The 14,664-nt window shown below is 37.6% G+C and overlaps 3 protein-coding genes across 4 annotated transcripts; 1 reads left to right on the top strand and 2 right to left on the bottom strand.

Moving 5' to 3' along the window:
• The first annotated feature begins 1,321 nt into the window (after window positions 1–1,321).
• On the top strand, window positions 1,322–5,128 carry LOC117924999 (class V chitinase CHIT5a-like). 2 transcript variants are annotated; one of them, XM_034843777.1, is made up of 3 exons: window positions 1,322–1,595; window positions 2,532–4,570; window positions 4,891–5,128. In XM_034843777.1, the coding sequence occupies exons 2-3, from the start codon at window positions 2,605–2,607 to the stop codon at window positions 4,917–4,919; spliced, it is 1,995 nt and encodes a 664-aa protein (XP_034699668.1). In that variant the 5' UTR covers window positions 1,322–1,595; window positions 2,532–2,604; the 3' UTR covers window positions 4,920–5,128. The 2 variants fall into 2 exon arrangements, with proteins under 2 accessions (XP_034699668.1, XP_034699667.1); XM_034843776.1 differs by having other exon boundaries at window positions 1,322–4,570.
• Window positions 5,129–5,191: 63 nt separating this feature from the next.
• Window positions 5,192–6,923, bottom strand: LOC117925001 (class V chitinase CHIT5b-like). Its single transcript, XM_034843778.1, has 2 exons — window positions 5,601–6,923; window positions 5,192–5,391 (listed from the first exon to the last, which is right to left on the bottom strand). Exons 1-2 carry the CDS (start codon window positions 6,697–6,699, stop codon window positions 5,369–5,371), a joined length of 1,122 nt encoding a protein of 373 aa, XP_034699669.1. The 5' UTR covers window positions 6,700–6,923; the 3' UTR covers window positions 5,192–5,368.
• Window positions 6,924–8,753: 1,830 nt separating this feature from the next.
• LOC117925375 (cysteine-rich receptor-like protein kinase 19) lies at window positions 8,754–14,613 on the bottom strand. Its single transcript, XM_034844379.1, has 7 exons — window positions 13,357–14,613; window positions 12,251–12,388; window positions 11,987–12,162; window positions 11,222–11,432; window positions 9,689–9,926; window positions 9,441–9,591; window positions 8,754–9,345 (listed from the first exon to the last, which is right to left on the bottom strand). The coding sequence occupies exons 1-7, from the start codon at window positions 14,426–14,428 to the stop codon at window positions 9,034–9,036; spliced, it is 2,298 nt and encodes a 765-aa protein (XP_034700270.1). The 5' UTR covers window positions 14,429–14,613; the 3' UTR covers window positions 8,754–9,033.
• Between the last annotated feature and the right edge of the window lie 51 nt (window positions 14,614–14,664).

The raw sequence follows: 14,664 nt of genomic DNA, 5'->3' as shown, positions 1-14,664 counted from the left end.
CTATGTTTTTCATTTTAGAGAATAGAAAATTGTTTTAAAAAATAGTTCCAAATAGACTCATAATATTTTTTTAAACAATTATAAAAGATAATTTTTTATGGCCTTTGTAGAAACTTTAAATATTTTCAATCTATTTTTCATGTTTTCAAATATTTTTATTATTTTGTATATAAACAATTATTTTCTAAAACAACCCAAAAAACAAGTGAATGAAAATAATTGAAATATATTTTTTGAAAACACACTATTTTAGAACAAAATTTCAAAAAATTATTTTTTTTGCCAAAAGAATTAATAACCGTGTTTTCAAATTTAGAAATTAGTTTTCTATTTTTAAAAACAGTGGAAAATAGTTTCCTAGTTTTTTTTTCTTATGATTTGTTTCTTATGATACCATATATTACACAAATTCAATCAAGCTTTGTTATTAGTACGAAAACAAGCTATTTTGTCACTAATTGCGGAGTCATCATCAAAGTAATAACTAACACATTGGAAAAAATATTTTCATATGAGGAATTTAGGTGATTCTATTTTTAGATTGATGATGTCATTATTAATAAAGCCACATTAAAAATTTTAAATATGGTGACACATTGACTTTTCTTTAGAAAAATGATATAAGGTTAAAGGGCGTCAATGTTGGAATATATATCAATAGGAATTTATTTCATTGAAATGAAATTTCAAATTTGTAAGTCCTTCCAAAAAAAGTTCATCGAGGTAAAGCATAAAACATGCATATTGAAAATTTTGATGAGAAAAACATAAACAAAGGTTATATTTGGTTACGGAAAGTACTAAAGAAAATAATTTTCTCATGTTTAATTATCTTATAAAAAATAATAATAAAAATAATATATAAATAAGATTAATTAAAAATTTATATATTTGTAAATTATTTAATTTTTATATTAAAAAATAAAAATAAATAAAATAAATTTGAAGTAGCATATAAAAATAATTTATTAATTTTAAAATCATTTTTATTTTCTCTCTCTTTTTCTTTCTTTCTATTTTATTGCCTTCACATTTTCCTTATATTTTTCGGGAATCAAACATAGCCAGGTTATTTGATTTTAGAAATAAATTAAATGAATTTATAAATAATATAATTTTGAAATCTATAAATATAATATGAAATTAAATTTAATAGAATTTCTCTATTTCTCTTATGACTTTTTGAAAAGAGCTTTCCGAAAAAACTTACAACTTTCGGCTTGAAAAAACATGGTATTCAAGCAATTTTTTATTTTATTTTTTATATATACATATATATAAATTTAGTACTATTAATATTGTCACTTCGCGAAACTTAAGCCACTTTTTTTTAGAAAACCTATGCTTCTTGGTGATGCCTGAACCCAGATTCTGATACTTCTTCATCCCACTTATCCTTTTATCAATTATCTTCTATTTAAAGGAATAATTTTATGTCAAAACTCCGAGAGAGGGGAGAACTTAGCGCGATCAATCTATTGATATGGGCACATTAATCTTTGTAAGTATGTGGAAGAAAAAAAACGGCAACTTTTTTTCCAGTGTAGACTGTGAAGCACATCAGCCCATCGTTTTCTTCTCTCCAAATGATCAAGGTATGCTTCCGTTTCTCTGAGCTCCACTGCGACAAGAAGGCAAAATTCAGGATTTGTAGTTTAAGATTCTTAAATCATGAAACCTAGAATTTGGGTTTAGTGATTTCGCGCTCTAACCTTTTCATTTTGTTTTCTCGGGGGAAAATAAAACTGAATTTTGAATGAAACACCGAAGATTTCATATTCTTAAAGTGTTGGCTTAAACTATGAATCTACCCTATAAATTGTGACTCTGAATCAATTAGGGTTTTCAGATTTTTTTTGCCCCTTTTAGGGATTTCAGTTCAAACTTTTAAAAAAATGTGTAACAAGTCAGACTCCGAGAAGGCTTCATAACTGGATCGAAAGAAGTTGTTCATTTTTTTTTAATAATATTTTGGGGATCTCTTTTTTTTTTTTTCTCCCCTTTTGAGTGGTGTTATCTGGAAATTAGCAACATGACAAAGCAATTTGCTGGCGAATCTGTTCATTTTCTTCGATGCAGTATCGCAAATAAGATCCATGGAAGAAACTTTTGTGATTATTATTATTGTTTTTTAATTGAAGGGGATTAAGATCAATTTGTTAAGCATGTCTCACCCAAACCGACAAAACCCTCTTGTAGAGAAGAAAGCTGGCCGAGGGAAGGGAGTAAAAAACACCAAGCATGTAGAGACATATGTAGTTTCATTACTGTTTCATATTCATATACCAACAATAGTTTATTATTCTGTACCAAAATCTAAGCACAATCCTCCAAGAATATGCCTGGACTGCATAGAATGTTTTCGATATAACCGGAGTTTTTTTGTGCCTTCAACATCCTTGTTTGTATAAATATGCAATCTATGAACACCTAAGAAAACCAGAATCCCTCAAGGTGTTGATGGTCAGAATTCTCATGATGGTTGGCTGGAAACTTGTGTTGATTCTACCAGCCGTTGTTGTCATTGGCAGTGCAATAATTGGGATTGCTTCTGCATTGCCCACTGATGGCTTCTCTTATCCACCTGAGCCACTGGAGGGGAAGATGCCTTCTCTGCTTTCCCCCATTTCATGGACTTTCCCATCAACGCCAGAGCCGAGTCAATCTCCTGTGCCTCCCATGAGTCCGATCATGCCAGAGCCGGTTCCATCTCCTATGGCTTCCTTCAGTCCCCCTATACCGTCAATGTCAGAGCTGGTAACATCTCCTACAGCTTCCCCCATGCCATGGTCTACACCATCAACTCCAGGCCCAGTTTCATCTCCCCCAACCCCAGGTCATATACCATCAACTCCAGGAGTATCCCCATTTGAGCCTCCATTTTCAGCGCATGTACCATTGCCATCTCCCCCGACCCAAGGTCATATACCATTAACCCCAGGAATATTGCCATTTGGGCCTCCAGTTTCAGCATATGTACCATTGCCATCTCCCCTGACCCCAGGTTATATGCCATCAACCCCAGGAATATCCCCATTTGAGCCTCCAGTTTCAGCATATGTACCATTGCCATCTCCCGCAACCCCAAGACTATCCCCATCTGAGCCTCCAGTTCTAGCATATGTACCATTGCCATCTCCCCCAACCCCAGGTCATATACCATCAACCCCAGGAATATCCCCATTTGAGCCTCCAGTTTCAGCATATGTACCATTGCCATCTCCCCCAACCTCAGGTCATATACCATCAACCCCAGGAATATCCCCATTTGAGCCTCCAGGTTCAGCATATGTGCCATTGCCATCCCCAGGACTATCCCCATCTGAGCCTCCAGTTTCAGCATATGTACCAATGTCAGCTCTGTTTCCTATACCACCAGTGCCAGTACCTATCGCATCTCCACCTCTAGTTCCTTCCTCACCGTCTCCTTATGCACCAATGCCAGCTCCAGTTCCTACACCATCCGTGCCAACACCTTCCACATCTCCACCTCCATTTCCTCCCTCACCATCTCCTTATGCACCCATGCCAGTTCCCACACCTTCCTCTAGTGGAATCAAAGGTGCTTATTGGCCTTCATGGTTGGCCGAAAGTTTACCTCCTGTGGGAATTCCCACCTCATACTTCACTCACCTCTTTTATGCATTTGTCCAGCTTGATGCCTCTGCTTACCAACTATCCATCACTCAACCTGATGAACAATGGATGGGTAATTTCACCGCCACCCTTCATGCCAAAAATCCACTAGCGAAGGCCTTCCTCTCTATAGGAGGAGGAGCATCAAGCCCTTACACCTTCTCCAAGATGGCAAGTGACCCTGATAATCGCGCTGCCTTCATCAATTCCACCATTGATGTAGCTCGGAAATATGGTTTTGATGGCCTTGATCTTGATTGGGAGTTTCCTACTAATCCTCAAGACATGTCAAACCTGGCTATCCTTTATTCAGAGTGGCATGCTGCTGTTAAGAAGGAGGCTCATTACTCTGGCCAATACAAACTCCTGTTATCTTCTGCAGTCTACTTTGCTTCTGACTTTTTCTTATCTGATGTGCCTCGATCCTACCCAGCTGATGCCATAAAAAAATATGTTGATTTTGTAAGCCCTATGTGTTTTGATTATCATGGCAGCTGGGACACTTCAGTTACCGGTGCACATGCACTTCTTTATGACAAAGCCAGCAATATTAGTACCAGCTATGGCATTTCATCCTGGATTGAAGCTGGGGTGCCCCCAGAGAAACTAGTCATGGGCCTCCCACTATACGGGAGAACTTGGGAGCTAAAGGACCAAAATAAGCATGGTATTGGAGATCCTGCAGTTGGGACTGGGCCTGGCGATGGTATCATGGCTTACACGAACATTGTGGACTTCAATTCAGAAAAAGGTGCAACTGTGGTATATGATGAGGAGACGGTGTCGACGTACTCGTATGCTAGAACCAATTGGATTGGGTATGACGGGCCAATTTCAACTGAGAATAAGGTTAAGTTTGCCTCGGAGCAAGGTCTTGGTGGGTATTTCCTCTGGGCCCTTGGAGACGACAAGAACTGGACCCTCTCAAAAGCAGGTAGGTTTTTGTCAGTTCTAATATTATTCAATAAACTTAAAAAATTTAGTCAACTTGTTATAGGATAAGCCTCATTTGAGTTTTGACCTAGTATTCCCCCCAAAATCAATCTTTTTTCTTCTGATTATGCTTTCTGCAACACAGAAAATCGAAGATCATCAGTTGATGACCTTTGTTTTCTAATCAATGGGAGAATAGAAAAAATGTGAGGCTTGTGCTATAATTCCTCTGATATTAGTTGTAGTTTGATCATTAAGTGGTAATTCATTTATAAATTGGAACAATGAGACTAACCCGAAGGTATATTTGATATATGGCAGCTTCAAAGGCATGGGATGGCACCGATTGATTTGCTAAAATTGACGAGATTGGTGTGTTTGTGAATAATGTAATGTAATGTTGTCTGTAACTTGATTCGTTTATGCCTCATGAAACCAGTTGAGATGCCTCACAGTGATTAATTCTTAGTGGTTTTTTTCTCTGTTCTTTAATGAAGTTGTGCTTGAAATGTAACAAATAACATGATAGAGGGTGTAATACAGGTCATTACCATGAAAATCATAACCTATTCTCTCTCTCTCTCCCCACCCCTCCCCCCCCACCTCAATGCACACATACACGTACATAAACATCCTCTTTATTTTCCCCAATTCAATGATTTAATAGAGGGGTTTTGGATGGGTTTAGTACATTGTTCTGCCCATGACATAATTGATGCTCAAAGAGAGATGGAATCTCCCAAAGTGGTATAAGCGCGAGGCAAATGCAGATGAATCCTCCCCTTTTGTCACTCCATCCTTAAAGACTCCACGCCTTGGAAGCTGCACACAATCAAGTCCAGGAAGAAATGCTTCAGCATTGGACCAGTTTAAGAGATGACCATATATGAATTGCAGGGGCAGTTAATGACTTAATGGTATGCAAATAATTATGGGTTTTCAGTAAAATGAGTGAAACTAGGGTCATGCATGTCTTATACTTTATAAAAGAAATCATTCAAGAAAAGATAGCAATAGCCATTGAAAACTACCTTGTCTTGAGATCTTCCATTTGCTGTCATAATTGACAGCCCAAAAGAAATAGCCACGAAGTCCAAGCGCCCGAGCAAACCCTATTTTCACCGTAGTTGATCTGGTATCATCATATCCAATCCAAGAAGTCCCTGCATAAGAATAAGTTGATACCGTACGCGCATCATACACCACGGTGGCTTTGTTCTCTTTATTAAAAGTCTCCACCTGTGAAAAATACAGTACCCCTTCATCACCCGGACCCACATCGACGGCCGGTGCTCCGATCCCATGTTGTGTAGGATCCTTGAGCTTCCATGTCCGGCCATACAGTGGCAGCCCCATAACCAACTTGCTCCTAGGCACCCCGGCTTTGATCCATGACTTCACCCCATAACTCGTGCTTATATTACTATTTGGGTCGAACAATGCTGCTTGGGCCCCCGTTGCAGAAGTGTCCCACGACCCACGATAATCGTAGCACATCAAGTTGATCAGGTCCAAGTTTTTTCCAGCCGAGCCCACCTGATACTTGCGATAGTCCCCATATGCAAAGAAGTCCACTGAGAAATACGTGGCAGCTGTAATTAAGAGAGGGGCCCGGCCCTTTAGCTTGGCCTCCTTCTTGACCTCAGCCCTCCACTCTTGTAGCAAGTGGCCCCAGTCCTCCATTTCTTTTGGACTTTCAGGGAACTCCCAATCAAGGTCCAGCCCATCAAACCCATATTTGCGTGCAACTTCTACGGTTGACTTGATGAAGCTCGCCCTTGTGGAAACCTTTGAGGCCATGCGGGCAAAGAGTTGTCCACCAGCGCCTCCACCACCGATGGAGAGGAGAGCTTTCAGCGACGGCTTTTTCCGGTGCAGCGTCGAGGTGAAGTCCAAGAGGGAGATCCCAGTAGAATTCGAGATATCGAACTTGAATGTCACATTGTTTGGCGAGGCAAATGCATAGTAGACGTGGGTGAACAACGACGTGTCGATGGCGGATGGCGGAAAACTCTCATCCCATGAAGGCCAGTAGGTACCCTTTACCGGCGGCGAAGCAGTGACACAAGTCATGGCGATGGCGTAAAGGACAAAAACGGAGAGGAAGCGCATAGAGTTGAGGCCTGCCATTGTTTTGGGACTATGCTATGTATGTGTGTATCTATCTATCTATATATATAAAATATCAGCCTTGTATTCAACAGACGGCTTTGACATATCCCTTTAGTGTATAGTTGTGGATGTTGATATATATCCATGGGAGATGAGGACATTATTAAAGGGAATGGGGTGCGGGGAGGAAAGTAAGGTGATTGGGTGCGACTAAAAAATTGTCTTGACCAGTACCGAGCTATTGAGCAAGTAGTGTTTCTTCTTCTCTGGATTTCTAGATGGCCGCCCGGAAGACCTGTTCCCTTAATGTTTTAATATGCAAAAAATGGACTCAAATCAGGATTCGTGATTTGGTGGTCGAGTTTTAGGGTTATGAACCTAATTTAAAGTGAAAATTTAGGAGTGCGTGAACCATTGTTGGATTATAAAAATAAGTGGTGCATGTGAATACTGTCTCTTCTTCATGATTGTGTGGATTAAAAATGTAGATGGTTCAATGCGAGGACAGTGACAATTGCATAAGTGCAAGGTGTGTCCGCCTCATTGTATGGCCTATATTGAGTGTCCTGCATTTGTGTAAGTTAGTGGAGAGCGTTCAGATGGTGAAAGGACAAGGAGAAACGACACTAGCAAAAGGGCAACGATGATCATATACCTTCTACATTACATGGTAGTACCCGTTCATCACATGGATTTCAAGGGAAATACTTGTCTAGCAGCACAACGTTGACCCACAATCCTCATTGGCTGATATGGTCAGAATGGTTGGGGATGTGGCATCAGAAAAATTATATCTTTATCGGTGGTCTGACCCTAGACACAGAGGGTGGTACTTTTCCAAATTCAATGATGGTTAAATGTTATGAACTTTGACAACCGCTGAAAAAGAGAGAGAGGAGTTTTCAACCCATACGACTCTGCACAATGAATGTCTTCTGATACATCATGAAACATGGGGAAGAAACATGGCAGTCTACATTTTGTTTTTCAATTCGTTATTGGAGCCAACTTCTAGAATTTCCATTTTGGATTGGTCAACTCATCACTTAAAAGTGATGCAGGTTTTTTTTGCCAAATGTCAACATGGTGATGCAGTTTGTTTGGGCGACACCGACCAGGTCCCGTGTTTGGATTGACTTGAACGTAGTGAATCATAGATATCCCCTAATCAACATGTTTGGTGACTACTCTTTTTTAGGGTATCTTATGATATGATAGACTAAGATGGTGTTTGTTTTTTGGTTTTTTACTTAAAATAATTTATTTATTTTGTTTTTTTATTTTTTTTATGACTTATTATAAAGTTTTTATTGAATAAAAAAAATCAAAATATATAATTTTTTCTAAATAAAAAAAATAACATATTGATTTTTTTATTTTTTAATACTTAATAAAAATAAAATACTACAAAAACAAATAACCTAATATTTAATATTATTAAACATTAAAATTTTATTTAGAATTAAGTAAAAAACAAACGCCACCTTACCCTTTTTAGGGGTATTTTATTTTAACAGCATTAACTCATATTCAATGATAAAAGAGATCTCACAAATATACTGTATACATTGTTTAGCATCTGTTTTTCTTTTCTTTTAAGCATTCCCCATAATTTATTTTTAAAAGTGGTTAAAATTATTTTGAGTTTGAAGTTGGAAATGAGTTTAAAAATTAATTTGATTATTGGCTAATGACAATGAATAAACTCATCAAATATCGAACGATTTTAAATTATAAAAAATGGAAGTCTTAAAATATAAATTTGATTTGACTTTTATATGTTTGAAAACGGAATCAACTGAATGAGTAAGTAAGTTTTTAAAACTTTGCCACCGAATTGACTTTTATTATCGTTGAAAAATGAGCTGGAACAATTTTGTGGAATTTTCGATTTTGACTTCCCCATGGGGCTAAGACAAGCATTGACTTTGTGCTTTAGGCATTGACCGTGAGATTAAATATGCCACTCTTTTTCAAATGGGATTAGCTAGCAAAAGGCCTAGAGCCGAGGGTGATCTTAAAAACCAATTGCATTCCTGAAAAACATCTCGATATCTTATTTGTCTAGGAGAAAAACAAAAATTGTATTTTCATTATGGTCTTATAAAACACCGATTACTTAACTATGTTCATATCACGGGAAAAGCAAAAGGGGCGATAGGTCAGGTTTTACTCCAATTACTTGAAATGCGTTTGTGAACGATGCTCTCTTCATTCATTTGTGAGTTTTCCCATGTGTTAAAATTTAGTGTTCATAATTGTTGTAATATGTACATGATTAACATAAATGCCTCTATTGGGGTTCACTGTGCCACTCAAACTCAGAACCTTTCTGCCTCAGTACTGAAGTTCTCAGCGAGGCAAGACTTGGGAGATTGTTGTAACATTGACCGAACCAATTTCATGGCACGATGCAGATTTACCGTCTGCCTCAACTTCATCTCTTTTTGCTGCAAAGGCAGGCCTTCTAGGAGTAGCAATGGCTGCAGTTTCATTTTTGATCATCCAATCGACTTCTAACATGGACGGTCTATCGGCTGGATTTTCCTGGACGCATAGCAGTGCTACTTGCATGCATCGTGTCAGTTTACACGAAGAACATGCATCATCCAGTGATGGATCCATGAACTCCATGCTCTTACCATCCTTCCATAGCTCATATGCCTGAAGTAATTTAATGCTAATTAGCAAGCCATGCTGTAGAGCATATACAGAATTTGAAATCAAAAGGAAGTGAGGGAAGTCTCAAAGTAACTTACATATTCAAGAAGGTGTAAATTTTGATCCAAACCATAGAAACATCTATTCTTCTTGCCACTGATAATTTGTAATAAGAGAACTCCAAAGCTATAAACATCAGACTTCACAGAATAGGTACCCTTTTGCACGTATTCAGGGGAGACATAGCCACTGCATTGAATGAACAAATGGGATTGTGTGAATTTTTCCGAGAATTTGAGGGGAAAAATTATGGGTAAAATCGATTTTGAAAGGAAGTTTTACTTACTATGTCCCAACAATTCGGCCGGTGTTAGCTTCATTCTCATCTTTTTGGAAAATTCTAGCTATCCCAAAATCTGCAATCTTTGGCTTCATTTCACCATCTAGTAAAATGTTGCTAGCCTTCAAATCTCTGTGAATTATCCTTAGTCTTGAGTACTCCTGTAGATATAGAAGCCCCTGAGTGATCCCTTCAATGATGTGTATGCGTTTTCCCCAGTCTAAGAGAACCTGTCCCTCTGGGTCTACATCAGATGGATTTATGAGCAAATAGTTATATTTCTTATCTAAACAATAAAATGAATCAACATTGGCTTCTTTCAGGCTGCATAGGGGAACCCTTTGGACACCATTCTGCATGGAGTTTTGCCCCTCATATCAGAACTTGTCTTTATAGGCTGAGAACTTCCATCCAATTTCTAAAATGAGAAACAGATGGGTGTTCCTGAATTGACCTTATTCCTTGGATGCTTTGGTTTGCCAATGGGATGAATTGTGCATGAAGCAGAGAGTGATCATCAAAATAGCAGGAAAGTCTCATGCTGTTTGGGGGAGGCAACCCCTGCAGTAACCAGCTCTGCAGTAAGCAAAGCTGCCAGGATGTATAGGATGAGTTGGTCTTTTGGGGAATGTTTTCAAAAGCAGACTCAAAAGTGATTTTTGGGAGTAATTGTTAAAAACACCTGTTAATTAATTTGAGGAATAAAATTTTGTTTAAAAACCCAAATATAAAAGCAGTTAACTTCTGGACTTTTTCTCCATACACCCATTTATAATACAAAAATTTTTGAAGGATTAATTTTCATATTTTTAATAATTACTCAAAACATTATAAAATAAAAAATAAAAAAACCTTAAAACGCTTGAAATTTGTTTTTGAAAACATCACACTTTCGGATACACTTATAAAAAATATTATTTTCTATAAGAAGTTTCTCAAACTTGTTTTATGAATAAAAAAATTAAGTCATCGGTAATTATTTTTTAAAATAGTACTTTTCTATTTGCGTTTTCATTTATTTTTTGAAAATTGTTTTAAAAAATAATTATAACAACATAAAGAATAAATAAAAATAAAACATTACATCTAAAAATTATTTTTAAAATATATTTAAAAGTCTAAAAAATAAATTAAAAAAAATTTTAAATTTCCAAATAAAAATTTGTTCTATAAAAATATCGAAGAAAAGTTGTCCAATTTATTATAAAACTGTTTTTCATAAAGGTTTTCAAATTTAGACACCAGACAAACAGGGTATTACTTCCTATTCTAAAAAAAAAAAATTGTTTTAAGAAGACTTCCCAAACATATTACTGGACTTCTAGCATTCCAAATGAAGAAGCCCACAAAGAGGCTGAGGATTATCAAAGGGAAGTTGATTTGCCATTCTTTTCAGGTCCCTGATTCTTAGGGCATGGTGGCCACTAGGAAGTTCCTTCTTATACCGTCGCCCTTTAAGATACCGAGAAACTACAAAATTTCAGGCCCCTCAACATTTTCTCACTAACTACAACTGGAAGATTAAAAGAATACACGTACCAAACAGGTAGAAATCCAAGCTTTTGTTTGGCATGCATTCGTAGATGAGCATCTTCTCTTCCCTCTGGGTGCAAAAACCCAAAAGTTTAATAAGATTCACATGCTGTAGTATTGCAGTGAGTGTAACCTCATTCTTGAACTCCTCATGCCCTTGATGAGAAGTTTTTGAAAGTCTCTTCACTGCTATTTCCTGCCCTTCCGGTAATTTACCCTACAAAACCACATCCATGGTCACCATTTTCTGCTAAAAATTAAGCTACAATTCAGCTCATTTTAGGTTTCAATTCCTATGCAAGTAACAAATGTGTTATTACTCAACAGAACTCGGCCATGATTAGATCTCAACAGGCTCTGAATTTGGTTCTGGACATCAGGTAAACCAGCTGCTTCTAACCTTCAAAAATGTCTTAGTAAAGGAGCTACTACAAAAAGGTTAGGCAACTAAAATTAGATTATTTATAATTTTCTGGAAAGCTAAAAAATGTCTATATAGTAGAAGAACCCAAAGAATTTTTTTTAAAGTTCAGACTAATGAGGTTGATTATACATGGGCAGGGTGAATATATAGGCAACTAAAGATTTTAGACCTTCCATGTCCCCTGCTATCCTATTGTTCCATGATTTCATATATATAAGTTTCTCTTAACCAAGTAAACACGTTTTTAAAACCGAGAGAACCCTTTTGACCTAAAGCTGGGAGCGGGTTGTTACAATTGAAAAAAAAAAGAATGACAAAAACAAATAGGGTATATTACCAGAGATTACCTTGTAAACAGGTCCAAATCCACCCTCCCCAAGCTTATTTTCACTTGAAAAGTTATTCGTAGCCACTTTAATAGTAGTGAAGCTGAACACTTGCAGATTAGGATCATCACTGTTGGCAGATGATATATTGCTTCCCAGTTTAATAGGCAGTGACTCTAGTGTGGTCTGCATCATGACTAAGCAAAAAGAGCAAAAGAAAATAGGAAAAATGATACTCATAAAAAAGATTTGTTAATCTTGGCAAGAAATAGTTGGAAAACTTACCTTTTATATTGAATATTAGTCTCCTTTTCCATCGATGACACATTATGGAACTTACTAGGAGAACAACTATAGCAATTGGAAGCAAAATAATTACCAACAATCGCTGCTTGTTTCCTTCATCTTGATCTTCATCTTGAGCTGCAAAAGTAGGAGGCTACATCAAAACTTTTTTTGCTTTCAGTTTGTTGAACCTCTCAACACTTCATTAGATGTCCTTATAATTCTCTGTTGTAGAAATGCTAATTAATATGCTATACACTTGAGCAACCAAAGGGACGTCAGGGATTGAATAGAACAATATGTGATAACCTTCAATCATGTGGAGTCATTAGAAATGTCTTCGGAAAAAGAGTGACAGGGTTGATACAGTAAGCACTAAAAAATAGTAATTGGAAGGTAGCTTTCCTTCAATTTTCTCAATGAAAGATGGATGAAAGAGAGTGATGTTGTGTGTCAACCAGTTAGGTTCACCAATCTTCAGTCTGCAATTCAAATTAATGCAGCAGCCTGCAGTCTCAACCTCTTCTTAATTTCTTGATGGCCAATGAAGGGATATTGCTGAAAAATCAGCAAACCCAACTTCCATGAGAATTCATTTCTCGGAGAACAGTTTTGAGCAAATGAAGACTGCATGGAGTTAACCTGGTGTGGACCCGCACTGTCTCCTAACTCTCTATTTTTCTAAAGGTCGACCCTGAAGAACTGACAGGGGAGGCTAGTGAATGCCTAAATGTTGCCACTAAATTCTCATCATGGAGTATAGGAAAACACTAAGCTATTCTTTGCACATGGGCGGCTAGAAATATATGGTGAAATATAGATAGTTGAATAAAGGTAGAATTATATGATACCAAGCTATAAAGGAATAAAATTGAAGTACAATGAGATAAGATCAAGATAAAAAGTAATGGACCTCGGTATAGATTAATAAGACCCGAGTATAAAGAATAAGACCAGAGTATAAATCAATAGGACCTGGGTTAAACAGGTAGCATGATGGCACAGAGTTGGGTTCAAGTCTTTAAGACCTTCTCCACCTACTTCTAGCACAAAGAAGAAAAAGGGATGACTATATGGAATACAAATGGCAAACTAGTATTACCCACCTGCCAGAGACAGCACCCAATTCTCATCATGAGAGACTTCCCACACATTGTAACCAAGCAGCCCCTTATCCTTTGCATAAGAAACCTTAGTTCTTATAGCCTCAACATCATCATAAACAATCCATGTTGTTCCAAAGCTGCAGTAATTCATTACATATGTAGCATTATACACAGAAGCACATCCATAACTTCGAATGAACCATTTGATGTATTTATAGCTCACAGATCCGTCTCGTGTCATGGCCAAACCTGATGCAGGTGCTCCAATACCATTTTCCTTGCGGTTCAAGAGTGTCCATGCATACCCATGGTACGCCAAACCCAAAACCAGCTTCCCAGCCGGTAACCCTCTGCCGATCCATTCCCCTATACCAAAATCAGTATTAACCCGACTCACTGGGTCGTATAGAGCAGCATGGGCATGTGTGAAGTTCACACTTGAAGGCAGATAATAGTCATAAGCCACAACATGAACCCAATCCAAGTTCCTTCGTATCGAATCAACCTCATAACTCACTGACCCAAGAGTTGGTAAGTAATGAACGGCCAGTGTCAGAATCAGTGGTGACTCACTAGGGTCTCTTGACTCAGAATTTACTGCTGCTCGCCATTCATCAAAGAGGATTCCCATGTTGGTCGTGTTGGATACTGTTCTTGGCAAATAACCACAAAGGTCTAGACCCTGGAACCCATAGAGCCTAGCTGTTTTTATTGAAGATTCAATGAAGGACTTCCTGTATGAAGGCTGGCTGATCATTGAAGAAAACTTTGTCGAGTCATCTTTTCCTGCCCAGATGGATAGAAGTGTTATGATCGATGGATTCCTCTTTTTGACTATGTTGGTGAAGGTCCTGAAGTATTGTTCATCAGAGGGGGAGATATAGATCTGGTAGGCAGAAGGGTCGAGCCAAGCAAAAGCACAGAGAAGGTGAGTAAACAAAGCAGAGTTTATATCAGGAACTGGGGATTCATTACCGGAGTACCAATAACCTGCTTTGACCCAGGTCTGTGAGTTCGAAAGGCGGAAATGGAAAGCAATAAACAAGAGGAGGGCAATATTTTTGGAAGCCATTGAAGAAAGCTAGCTACCCTCATGCTTGTTAGCAGATCTTTAAATAACCTGGGCAAAAGTCCAAAACCTTGTACTTATTCATTGTGGTGAATTTTGTGGTGGTGTAAAACGATTCTAAGAATCAAGCAGGAATGTTCAAATTGGATGGTTTCAATCCCATTAGTCCAAGCTGATTTTTTAACTTCTTATATTTACTTTGAGGATTTCAAATTCTTCGGTCGACCATAATTTGATCA

This window comes from Vitis riparia, chromosome 11, assembly GCF_004353265.1.
Source record: "Vitis riparia cultivar Riparia Gloire de Montpellier isolate 1030 chromosome 11, EGFV_Vit.rip_1.0, whole genome shotgun sequence".
Classification (NCBI taxonomy): Eukaryota; Viridiplantae; Streptophyta; class Magnoliopsida; order Vitales; family Vitaceae; genus Vitis; species Vitis riparia.
Note: the sequence above shows the minus strand (reverse complement) of the source record. Positions and strands in the feature narration are given on the sequence as shown.